General features: G+C 34.9%; 2 protein-coding genes across 2 annotated transcripts in view; both read left to right on the top strand.

Moving 5' to 3' along the window:
• LOC136040834 (dipeptidyl peptidase 8-like) overlaps positions 1 to 12,775 on the top strand; it is a gene marked incomplete in the record, with an annotated part of 92,399 nt that overhangs the window by 69,707 nt on the left and 9,917 nt on the right. Inside the window, 1 exon segment of the mRNA XM_065725175.1 lies at positions 4,366 to 4,485. Coding sequence (XP_065581247.1) covers positions 4,366 to 4,485 — 120 coding nt within the window.
• On the top strand, positions 4,874 to 7,442 carry LOC136040835 (uncharacterized). The gene is made up of 2 exons (XM_065725177.1): positions 4,874 to 5,357; positions 5,470 to 7,442. The coding sequence occupies exon 2, from the start codon at positions 5,794 to 5,796 to the stop codon at positions 6,817 to 6,819; it is 1,026 nt and encodes a 341-aa protein (XP_065581249.1). The 5' UTR covers positions 4,874 to 5,357; positions 5,470 to 5,793; the 3' UTR covers positions 6,820 to 7,442.

The following is a 12,775-nucleotide window of genomic DNA, read 5'->3' on the forward strand; positions in this document are numbered from 1 at the left end:
TGCGAAGAATGTGCTGCTATCTTTCTTTTTTTTTTTTTTACGCAAAACGGCCCGCGGATAGCAGAAAATCGCAAAAAAGTTCACACACAAACAGTTCACTGCAGCCGTTGAAACGCAAAAATATTATAGTCTCTGCGAAGAATGTGCTGCTATCTTTCTTTTTTTTTTCTTCTTTTTTTTAACGCAAAACGGCTCACGGATAGCAGAAAATCTCGAAAATGTTCACGCACAAACAGTTCACTGCAGCCGTTGAAGCGCAAAAAATATTGTAATCTATGCGAAGAATGTGCTGCTATCTTTCTTTTTTTTCCTTTTTTTTAACGCAAAACGGCTCGCGGATAGTAGAAAATCGCGAAAAACTTCACGCACAAACAGTTCACTGCAGCCGTCGAAGCGCAAAAAATATTATAATCTATGCGAAGAATGTGCTGCTATCTTTCTTTTTTTTTTTTACGCAAAACGGCTCGCGGATAGTAGAAAATCGCGAAAAACTTCACACACAAACAGTTCACTGCAGCGGTTGAAGCCCAAAAAATATTTTAATCTATGCGAAGAATGTGCTGCTATCTTTCTTTTTTTTCTTTTTTTTTTTTACGCAAAACGGCTCGCGGATAGTAGAAAATCGCGAAAAACTTCACGCACAAACAGTTCACTGCAGCCGTTGAAGCGCAAAAAATATTATAATCTATGCGAAGAATGTGCTGCTATCTTTCTTTTTTTTCTTTTTTTTAACGCAAAACGGCTCGCGGATAGTAGAAAATCGCGAAAAAGCTTCACACACAAACAGTTCACTGCAGCCGTTGAAGCGCAAAAAATATTATAATCTATGCGAAGAATGTGCTGCTATCTTCCTTTTTAGGGGCATTAGATTGGCAAGGTAACGCTTTTCGGATGAAGGATGATATATTGCCAAATATCGGGCGCTTTGGCTATTCGCCATCGTGTTTTCTGGGGCCAAACGAAAGATGGTAATCTCCGATTAGTGTAGGAAGAAGTCATTAGAAAGGATTTAAAGGAAATCTACATGGGTGGGAGTAAAGAGGAAAGCACTGGAAATACTAAGGAGAGGAAGAGCTTATGCTGCTGTGATGGTGTAAGGCGGCTCGGCTATGTAATGAGTTGATTGTAGTACCTGGCTCTTTCACAAAAATGTGATATTTTCCTGACAATTATCTTAAATTTGTAAAAAAAAATTAGCTTGTTTTATAAATTTAACATATTAATTTGTCAGAGAACAAAATCAGTAAAATCAGCCATCAATCAGTATATCGATTTAGATAGCATGTGTTTAAGTAGTTTTTGTTGTTAGTTAGCATTAGTAAATAGCATTTGTCATTAATGAGATTTAGATTGAATCAGTTTAAACCGCCATCGTGTAAAAAGTGTTTTCACTTCAACTGAATGTTTTATTGAGTTGAACCTTAGACTAACAATTAAGTAGGGGTTCAACTGAATCTTTTGACTATTATTCTGAAGAAAAAAAAGCTAGACTGACAGTAGGGTTAAAAAAATGAAGCGTTTGGAAAAAAAAAAGAAAAAAAGAAGCACTTTAAACCCGCCATCGGCCAATACTGAACAAGTTTTGACAGTTTTTGGCTATATTTACCTCAATGAGTCACTGCTCTTTGAGGGACTAAATAATTTCCCCTATTTTGTGCAATTTTCCTTGAAACGGCTAGGATCAAATCATAGACCCAATAGTTTACCGGCGAGGATCCTCTCACTGCGCTCACAAACATAAATTCACCTTGTTGAAAAAGGAGTGGTGACCTTTACCACTTTTTTGCCACAGTGGTAATTTTAGTTGAAATAAGTCGAAAGCTGGTATAAAATACTTCCTGGTATTAAAAGTTATACGCTTGCCCAGTCTCATATTTAAGATCAGTTATATGGAGGGGTGATTTGATTTTTGACAAAGAAAAACCACAAAGTGGTTTTACACCTTGTTGAAAAAGGAGTGGTATTCTTTACCACTTTTTTGCCACATTGGTAATTGTAGTTGACTTAAGTCGGAAGCTGGTATAAAATACTTCCTGGTATTAAAAATTATACGCTTGCCCAGTCTCATATTTAAAATCAGTTATGTGGAGGGGGGTGATTTGATTTTGGACAAAGAAAAACCACAAAGTGGTGTACAGAGGTGTTGGCTGGTAATTGGAGATTTGTATCCAAAATAAAGGAATATTCAATGTTCTGTTCAGTATGAAAGTGAACCAATTGCTTTATGGAATAGCACATATTACATAAAGTAATATGTGCTATAAAACACTGAACAATGAAATTCAGTACCCGCTGTTCCTCCTCTCTTGTCAAACTGAAATCTTACACTACAAGCACCAGCACTATAATATAATATACTGTACTATAATATACTGTATAATATACTATATATACTATAATATACTGTATAATATACTATATATAGTAATTATATATAAAATCTAATTTTTAAAAAAGAGTGGTCTTTTCCTTAAACAAGGAAAGTCTTAAGTTTTGTGTCTTTATTGTATTTATGTATGATTTATTTGATTTATACATTGTTTTTAGTTTTTTTTTTTTTTATTTAATTTTATATGTCTAGACATGTTGGGTAAATGTATCACAGTTCATATAAATGACTTACCAATAAAGTGAACATACCACTTGATGCCTTTTTTTATTCTCTTTACCAATTATTGCTTCTAACCCATCACAAAATTTAAGCACTTTTTGATCTAACCCAACTATAAATAATTTTGGCACTGAGAAAATTTAGTATCATTTTGTAAAAAATGACTGAGAAAACATAGTATTATCTTGTCAAAAACAACCAATAACTCATACCTTAATTGAAAATTCGTCATGTATATTAAAAATTTGTAATATACTGTACTATAATATACTGTAAAATATACTATATAAATACTGTAATTACTACATATAGTAATTATATGTAAAATCTAATTTTTAAAGAAAAGTAGTCTTCTGCTTAAATAAGTCGTATGCGGCTAAAAACCGGTCAAAGTTGGTAATTAGACTATGTTTTGTCCGGCTAAGAAGCAGAACATCATCAGCATATGCAACGTGACTAATGCCTAAATTATCAATGTAAAAAATTGACGGTTGAAGACGTTGGAGACACGAAGCTAAAACACATTTAAATATGATCGGGGATAACACGGCACCTTGCCTAACGCCTTTTTTAACAGGAATATACTCCCCTACAGTACCATTCCACTTCACCCTAACTGAAGAATTAGCATACCAATACTTAGGCACGGAAACAATAGAAAGGTTAACACCTGAGTCTGCTAGAGAAAACAAAGCATTTGAATGAATTACATTGTCAAAAGCACTAGATATGTCAACAGTCAAACAATACAGGGGACTTTTTTGAGCAACAGCTTGTTTCATTAGCCGACCCACAATATGGTGAGCTTGAACGCAGCCCATACCTTTTCTAAAACCAAGCTGGAAGGGCGTAAAATTGCACTTGGAGTTAATGGCCGGTAGCAGTACATATTCAAATAGCTTACTAACAAGACACAGTCATAGGCCGGCAATTAGAGCAAGCACTGGGGTCCTTACCCCTCTTGACTATGATATACAACCGGACAAAAAACTATCTGGCACAACGGACTGTGCCAAACACATCTGAAACAATAACTGCAAATGCTTCAGCAGTTCAGGACAATCATAAGCAAAAAACTTGAAGCAAAGACCATCACTATCGAAAGACTCAGACTTATTCACTTGCTTAGAGCTCGGAGTATAACACCAGATTCCACCGCTAACGCTTGAGATTGGTTGACACGAATTGGGAGGATTGAGTTGACAAGCTTTGTAAAATGATTTTGGAGATTAATATTAAATGAAAGCAAAATATTTTTATAATGAGAAACGAAGTCACATAGCCGAAGAGACAAATTAATTGGGGGTGAACACTTTACACTGTTTATAACACGATCCCAGGATTTTTTGTCACAAGGACCATCCCGGGCATTCAGTCTCGCTGTACGAAGGGAATATTCGTACTCTCGTTTGGTTTTCTGTTTTATTTGATGTACTGGACCAGAAGGAGGACGATCACAGGCTATCCACATACGGAGCCAGAACTTAGCTTTTTGTTTAGCCATCTTCACTTTAGGATTCAATTGGATGGTCTAAGTATTTATTTTTGCTGTGCTATTTTTGCAGTGTATTTATTTATTTTTGCAGTGCTTTTTTTGCAGTTTAAGTATTTATTTTTGCAGTGTAAGTATTTATTTTTGCAGTGTAACTATTTATTTTTGCATTGTAACTATTTATTTTTGCAGTGCTATTTTTGCAGTTTAAGTATTTATTTTTGCAGCACTATTTTCGCCGTGTAAGTATTTATTTTTGCAGTGCAAGTGGCAGCCAAGGATGAACGCTCTTGTTGCATGTGGCTATAATGTTGTTGCAATTGATAGCAGAGGATCAGCAAATAGAGGAATCGACTTCGAAGCCCCAATTTATCAGAGAATGGTAAGTTGGAGTTTATTTTTCATACTTTTCCTCTGGCATATAATCATAGTTCTTTTCTACATTTATGAAATGTTTTGTATCCTGGCTTTAAACAACGTTTCTTTCCGCAGGCCATACTGTTGCCAAACTATCGTATCTGCTAATAGTTAGATTTCAAATTTTTTTGTTTAAAATAAAGCTAAACTTAAGCCCAAATTATTTTGATATTTTCTGATGATTTCAAAAAGCACGTAATGACTGTTAACTGACTTTTGGCTCATTCAAAGAAATACATATAAGTAATACATTATATGTAATATAAAGTAATACATACTAATATATACATATATATATATATCTATATATATATAAATAAGTTGTCTGTCTGTGGATCAGGTGACGTCATGTTTCTGTGTCCACTGACGTCATGAAATTAGTTGTCGTCATTTTTGCTTTGACGGTGACGTCATTCAAGATATTTAAGACATATGTTCACGTAGAAATCTATTAATGTTTAAGTTTACAATGACTGATGAACTTACCATGGCAAAAGCCGATGAAGATGCTCAAAGAGTCTATGCCAAAAAACTTGCTGCTGATAGAGAAAGTCAGAAAAGAAAGCGTGCCGAGGAATCAAAAGAACAGCAAGGAAACAGGCTTGAGGCTAAAGAACGCAAAACCGCGCAGTTAGATGAAGATCCACCTGGACAGCGAGAGTCAAAACATATCAAAACTGAAAATGATAGCGATGATGATTGGGTTTGGGATTTTGACTTGGATAAGGTCATCAATGCCTACCAGATTTTAGTTTAAAAAACAAAGGTTCGGCGATATGTATTTCATAGTGAAGCTGAAAAATAAAGAAGAAAAAGAAAACTGAAAAAAGAAAAAATGTAAAAAACTAAAAAATACTAAAAAGAAAAACACTCAAAGAGAAATTACAGACCGGGACACAAATGACGACCGGGACAGAGGGAAAATAAATAACGACCGGGACACTCAAAGAGAAATTACAGACTGGGATACCGGGACACAAATGACGACCGGGACACAGGGAATATAAATGACGACCAGGACACAGGTATTTAAGAATATCGTTCAAAGACAAATTTTTAATTGTAAGAAGACCGTTGAAAGAGAAATTTCTAATTGTAAAATGACTGAAGAACCTACAATGGCAACGGTACCACCATCGAAGTAGATAACCAGTGGGTTGTTCCATATTCCCCATTATTATCAAAAACATTTAATGCACACATAAACGTTGAATACTGTAACTCCGTAAAGGCAATCAAATACATATGTAAATACGTCAACAAAGGCAGTGACATGGCAGTTTTTGGCTTGCAGCCCAAAATCAAAGATTTCGACGAAATCGTACAATATCAGGCTGGAAGATACATAAGCAGTAATGAAGCTGTTTGGCGAATTCTTTCATTTCCGATACATGAACGTAGTCCAGCTGTTGTTCACTTAGCGGTACATTTACAGAATGGTCAACGTGTTTATTTCTCGGAAACCAACGTGCAACAAAGAGCCCTGAATCCACCGGATACAACATTAACAGCTTTTTTTTCGCTTTGCAAAAATGATTCTTTTGCCAAAAAACTGCTGTATACTGAAGTGCCTTCGTATTACACGTGGAATACTAAAAATAAAGTATTTGAACGTCGAAAACAGGGTAAGTCAGTCGACGGCCAACCTACCATCTTCAAAGATACCACGATAGGAAGACTCTACACCGGTCACCCCAATCAACATGAATGCTTCTTTCTACGCCTGCTTTTGGTGAATGTACCCGGTCCGACATCCTTTGAGTATTTGAGAATTGTAAACGGTACTATACATGACACTTACCGTAGTGCATGCCAAGCTCTGAATTTATTGGAGAATGACCAACACTGGGATAACTGCATCAATGACGCGTGCGAAACGTCAATCCCAAGTGAAATTCGTGCATTGTTTGGCATCATTTTAACAACTTGCTCTCCATCAGCTCCTACAGAGTTATGGGGAAAATATAAGTCAAAAATGTCCGTAGATATACTCCATCGAAAACAGTTAGAGACGTCAGATATGACTTTTGATTTTACATCAGAAATTTATAACTACACTTTAGTTATTATAGAAGATTTGTGCGTACGTATGGCAAACAAACCTCTTCAGTATTTGGGAATGCCTTCATCTAACCGTATCGCTGCTGTTTCGACATGTGTAGAATTGGATCGTGAACAAAGTTACAGTACGAGTGATCTATTGTCGTATGTACAAAATAACATTTCCAAGTTAACGTCGGAACAAAAAGACATTTATGATACGATACTCAATTTCAGGACGTATACAACTACCTGCTGATTTCTGTAATTTAGTGACGTCCAAAAATGAATTGATTGAAAAAGTGTTTCCGAATATTCTAAAAAATTATAAAAATAATAAATGGCTAAGTGAAAGAGCGATTCTCGCACCCAAAAATATAGACGTCCACGAAATCAACAATATTGTTTTGACCAAGATTCGAGACCAGGCAGTCCTTTACAAGTCAATCGACACAGTTTTGGAACCAAATGAAGCGGTTAAGTATGCATGTTTGTTTGTTTGTAAAAAGAGCGTTTGCATATGACGTCATTATTAGTACATACGGCTTTGTATATGCACAAAAAATGGGAAAGCCAAGAATGTTGTATATTCACAATTTTTACGTAGTTTAACTCCTGCAGACGAAATGAATGCTTGCCTGAAAAATTCTAATTTATGGGCACACGTAAAAATATTAAAATTAACTACAAATATGCGTGTCCGATTGCAAAACGATGACTCTGGTCAAACATTTTCAGATCAATTGCTGGCAATTGGAAACGGAAAGCTCCCAGTAGTGGGAAAGCCAAAAATGTTGTATATTCGCAATTTTTACGTAATTTGAAACACATATATAAATCTATCTATATTCACAGGTGGGACACAGGGACACAACTACAATGGCGCGTAACTAATATGGCGCGTAACGACTTACGCGCGCGGGGGGGCTTGGGGGGGCCCGAAGCGCCCCACCAACTAGGTGTTGGGGTGGCGCGAAGCGCCACCCCAACACCAACAGCTAGTATATATATATATATATATATAACCAACCGCCAACCCCAACAGCTAGTATATATATATATATATATATATATATATATATATATATATATATATATATATATATATATATATATGTATATGTATATATATGTATATATATATATATATATATATATATATATATATATATATATATATATATATATATATATATATATATATATGTATATCTATATATATAAAAATAAGTTGTCTGTGTGTGTGTGTGTCTGTCGAGTGACGTCATGTTTGTGTGTCGACTGACGTCATGTTTTCGACTGAAGAAATTACAGACCGGGACATCGGGACACAAATGACGACCGGGACACCGGCACATAGGGAATATAAATGACGACCGGGACACTCAAAGAGAAAGCGACCGGGAAACAAGGAATGTTCGATTAGCAATCACCATCAACAAAGCACCGGGATACAAATGACGACCGGGACACAGGGAGTATAAATGACGACCAAGACATAAGTAAAGAAAAAACTAAAAAAAAACTAAAAAGAAAAAAAAAACTAAAAACTAATAAAAAAAACTAAAAAAGCTAAAAAACTAAAAAAACTAAAAAAGAAAAAAAAGAAACTAGGTGTTGGGATGGTGCAAAGCGCCACCCCAACAGCTAGTATATATATATATATATATATATATATATATATATATATATATATATATATATATATATATATATATATATATACTAGCTGTTGGGGTGGCGCTTCGCGACCCCCAAGCCCCCCCGCGCGCGTAAGTCGTTACGCGCCATATTAGTTATGCGCCATTGTAGTTGTGTCCCTGTGTCCCACCTGTGAATATAGATAGATTTATATATGTGTTTCAAACTACGCAAAAATTGCGAATAAACAACATTCTTGGCTTTCCCATTGTCTGTGCATATGCAAAGCCGTATGTACTAATAATGACGTCATATACAAACGCTCTTTTTACAAACAAACAAACATGCATCCACATAACTCGTTTTTATATAGATAGATACAATACAAATTAACTGCGTAAAACTTGCGAATAAACAACATTCTTCGCTGTCCAATTGTCGCTGCATATAAATACATTGTCAGGTTTACCGACCCTCGAACATGCAACGTACAATTGTCCATGGGAAAAACAATCAGGATTAAGATCTATACCACATTTTTCTAATGATTGACCTTGAGCTTTGTTAATGGTGATTGCAAATACTAATCGAATTGGGAATTGCAATCTTTTAAATTGAAAAAGCAGATCCGTTGGAATCATGGGAATGCGAGGAATAAGAACAGCCTCACCCTCATAAGGCCCTGTCAAGATTGTGGCCTCTATTAGGTTTTCCATTGTTTTTTTTTACGGCAAGTCGCGTGCCATTGCAAAGCTTTGGTGGGTTGATATTTCTTAAAAGTATTATTGGTACGCCTATTTTTAGTTGTAGCACGTGTGGTGGAAACTCTGAAGGATCTATGGAATTTAAAAATTCAGATGGATAATTAACCGCTTCATTTGGTTCCAAAACTGTGTCGACTGACTTGTAAAGGACTGCCTGGTCTCGAATCTTGTTCAAAACAATATTGTTGATTTCGTGGACGTCTATATTTTTGGGTGCGAGAATCGCTCTTTCACTTAGCCATTTATTATTTTTATAATTTTTTAGAATATTCGGAAATACTTTTTCAATCAATTCATTTTTGGACGTCACTAAATTACAGAAATCAGCAGGTAGTTGTATACGTCCTGAAATTGAGTCTACTGTTTGACCAGAGTCATCGTTTTGCAATCGGACACGCATATTTGTAGTTAATTTTAATATTTTTACGTGTGCCTATAAATTAGAATTTTTTAGGCAAGCATTCATTTCGTCTGCAGGAGTTAACCTACGTAAAAATTGCGAATATACAACATTCTTGGCTCTCCCATTGTCTCTGCATATACAAAGCCGTATGTACTAATAATGACATCATATGCAAACGCTCTTTTTACAAACAAACAAACATGCATACATACAACTCGTTTTTATATAGATAGATAGATAGATAGATAGATAAAATACAAATTAACTGCGTAAAACTTGCGAATATACAACATTCTTCGCTGTCCAATTGTCGCTGCATATAAATAGATTGTCAGGTTTACCGACCCTCGAACATGCAACGTACAATTGTCAATGGGAAAAACAATCAGTATTAAGATCTATACCACATTTTTCTAATGATTGACCTTGAGCTTTGTTAATGGTGATTGCAAATGCTAATCGAATTGGGAATTGCAATCTTTTAAATTGAAAAGGCAGATCCGTTGGAATCTTGGGAATGCGAGGAATAAGAACAGCCTCACCCTCAAAAGGCCCTGTCAAGATTGTGGCCTCTATTAGGTTTTCCATTGTTTTTTTTACGGCAGGTCGAGTGCCATAGCAAAGCTTTGGTGGGTTTATATTTCTTAAAAGTATTATTGGTAGGCCTATTTTTAGTTGTAGCACGTGTGGTGGAAACCCTGAGAATAATATCTCGAGGTAAAAACTGATCCTTGACCATAACGATGGCCACTTCGTCGATAGTTGGAGCATTGTATCTACGCACATGTTGGCCAGGAGGCGTTTTGTCAGCGGAAATAACAATTTTATGCGTATAAGTAGGCATCAAATCGATGGCTGTTTTGAACAGACGCACTAAATTATTATTTTCGTGGAAAAGATGTTGTAATTGGGAAACGATTGTCCTTTCAATGTTGGGAGAAATTTCGCAACGTGCATTCAATTCAGAATTTCTATCACTGATGAAGTACAATTGTAAAAATTTATGATTCTCGCCTGAGAATGGTAGAAGAGACCCTGCTCTATGATAAATTTGCCCTTTTACTTTGAAAGTAGACATAAATTGATCTGGATTTTCAATTTGGGCTCCAAACGACGTCATTTGGAAACATGAGTTGTATTTTCTGATTCATTTATATTCCTTATGTCCCAGTGTCCCGGTCGTCATTTATATCCCCCTGTTTTATATCCCGCTTATTTTTCAGTTTTTTCCTTTTTTTAGTTTTTTTTTTACTTTTTTAGTTCTTTTAGTTTTTACGTTTTTTAGTTTTTTTTAGTTTTTTAGATGAATTTTTTTTTTAGTTTTTTACCTTTTTTTCTTTTTAGTTTTTATTGGTTTTTACCTTTTTTTAGCTTTTTATCTTTTTTATTTTTTTTTATTTTTATTTTTAATTTTATTAGTATTCTTTTTCTCTTCTATTTTTCATTTTTCCTTTTTTTTAGTTTTTTTTAGTTTTTAGTTTTTTCAGTTTTTTCCTTTTTTTAGTTTCTTTAGTTTTTTTAGTTTTTCGGCTTTTTCATTTTTTATTAGTTTTTAGTTTTTTGTAGTTTTTGCCTTTTTTTAGTTTTTTCAGTTTTTTTTTTAGTTTTTAGTTTTTTACCTTTTTTAGCCTAACCAGGATTTGAACCTGGGACCTTCATTCTCCGTTCTGACACCCTCTCTCACCGAGTGACTACTCCAGCATGTTCATTTTGGTGTTTTAAATGGTATATTATTAACCAAATTAATGTGTTTTACAATATACTAAGCATCGTCATAACAAAAATGACGCCAACTAATTTCATGACGTCAGCCGAAACATGACGTCACCTGATCCACAGATCCACAGACCCACAGACAGACAGACAACTTATTTTTATATATATATAGATATATATATAGTTAATTCAGCAAAAGATTGAAGAAGGTGTATGCCTTATAGTATCAAATAAATCATTAACAATCTAAATTTTTATGCTCAGTTCCAAACCTTTTGAGATTCTAGCGACAGAGCAGTTTTAAATTTTTATGTGCATAAATTTTATGTTTGTATTATTTGTAAATAACACAATTAGTGTTAGTTACTTATTGACAAAAACATTTTGTCACTTAATACTGAGAGTCTGAGAACCAATAGGTAAGAATCGTCCTACAGAATAAGGCCAAACTTTAAGGAAACTCAGTCAGTATCCCAATTATATTTTCTTTTCCTTTTTCGACGCTTATGTAATGTAACTTCTGTCTCTTCCTAAATGGCGTTCCTGCTTTAGCAGCTGCTATTTAATGGACCTTGTTTCCCTCCCCATATGACGTTTCTCCTTTAGCAGCTGCTTGAATATTCAATTATATTGACTTTATTACTTGGTACTTATTTAATGGATCTTCTTTCCCTCCTCAAATGACGTTCCTGCTTTAGCAGCTGCTTGAGTATCCAATTATATTGACTTTATTATTTGGCACTTATTTAATGGACCTTCTTTCCCTCCCCAAATGACGTTTCTCCTTTAGCAGCTGCTTGAATATCCAATTATATTGACTTTATTATTTGGTACTTATTTAATGGATTTTCTTTCCCTCCCCAAATGACGTTTCTCCTTTAGCAGCTGCTTGAATATCCAATTATATTGACTTTATTATTTGGTACTTATTTAATGGATCTTCTTTCCCTCCCCAAATGACGTTTCTCCTTTGGCAGCTGCTTGAATTTTCCAATTATATTGGCTTATTCCTTATTTGATACTTATATAATGAAGCTTCTCTCCCTCTCCAAATGACGTTCCTGCTTTAGCAGGTGCTTGAGTATCCAATTATATTGACTTTATTATTTGGCATTTATTTAATGGACCTTCTTTCCCTCCCCAAATGACGTTTCTCCTTTAGCAGCTGCTTGAATATCCAATTATGTTGACTTTATTACTTGGTACTTATTTAATGGATCTTCTTTCCCTCCTCAAATGACGTTCCTGCTTTAGCAGCTGCTTGAGTATCCAATTATATTGACTTTATTATTTGGCATTTATTTAATGGACCTTCTTTCCCTCCCCAAATGACGTTTCTCCTTTAGCAGCTGCTTGAATATCCAATTATATTGACTTTATTATTTGGTACTTATTTAATGGATCTTCTTTCTCTCCCCAAATGACGTTCCTGCTTTAGCAGCTGCTTGAGGATCCAATTATATTGACTTTATTACTTGGCACTTATTTAATGGACCTTCTTTCCCTCCCCAAATGACGTTTTTCTTTTAGCAGCTGCTTGAATATTCAATTATATTGACTTTATTACTTGGTAATTATTTAATGGATCTTGTTTCCCTCCTCAAATGACGTTCCTGCTTTAGCAGCTGCTCGAGTATCCAATTATATTGACTTTATTATTTGGCACTTATTTAATGGACCTTCTTTCCCTC

The sequence above is a fragment of the Artemia franciscana genome, chromosome 21 (assembly GCF_032884065.1).
Source record: "Artemia franciscana chromosome 21, ASM3288406v1, whole genome shotgun sequence".
Taxonomy (NCBI): Eukaryota; Metazoa; Arthropoda; class Branchiopoda; order Anostraca; family Artemiidae; genus Artemia; species Artemia franciscana.

What these genes read in the sequence shown, in the direction of transcription:
- LOC136040835 (XM_065725177.1), top strand. Translation starts at nt 5,794, where the DNA reads ATGGCAGTTTTTGGCTTGCAGCCCAAAATCAAAGATTTCGACGAAATC.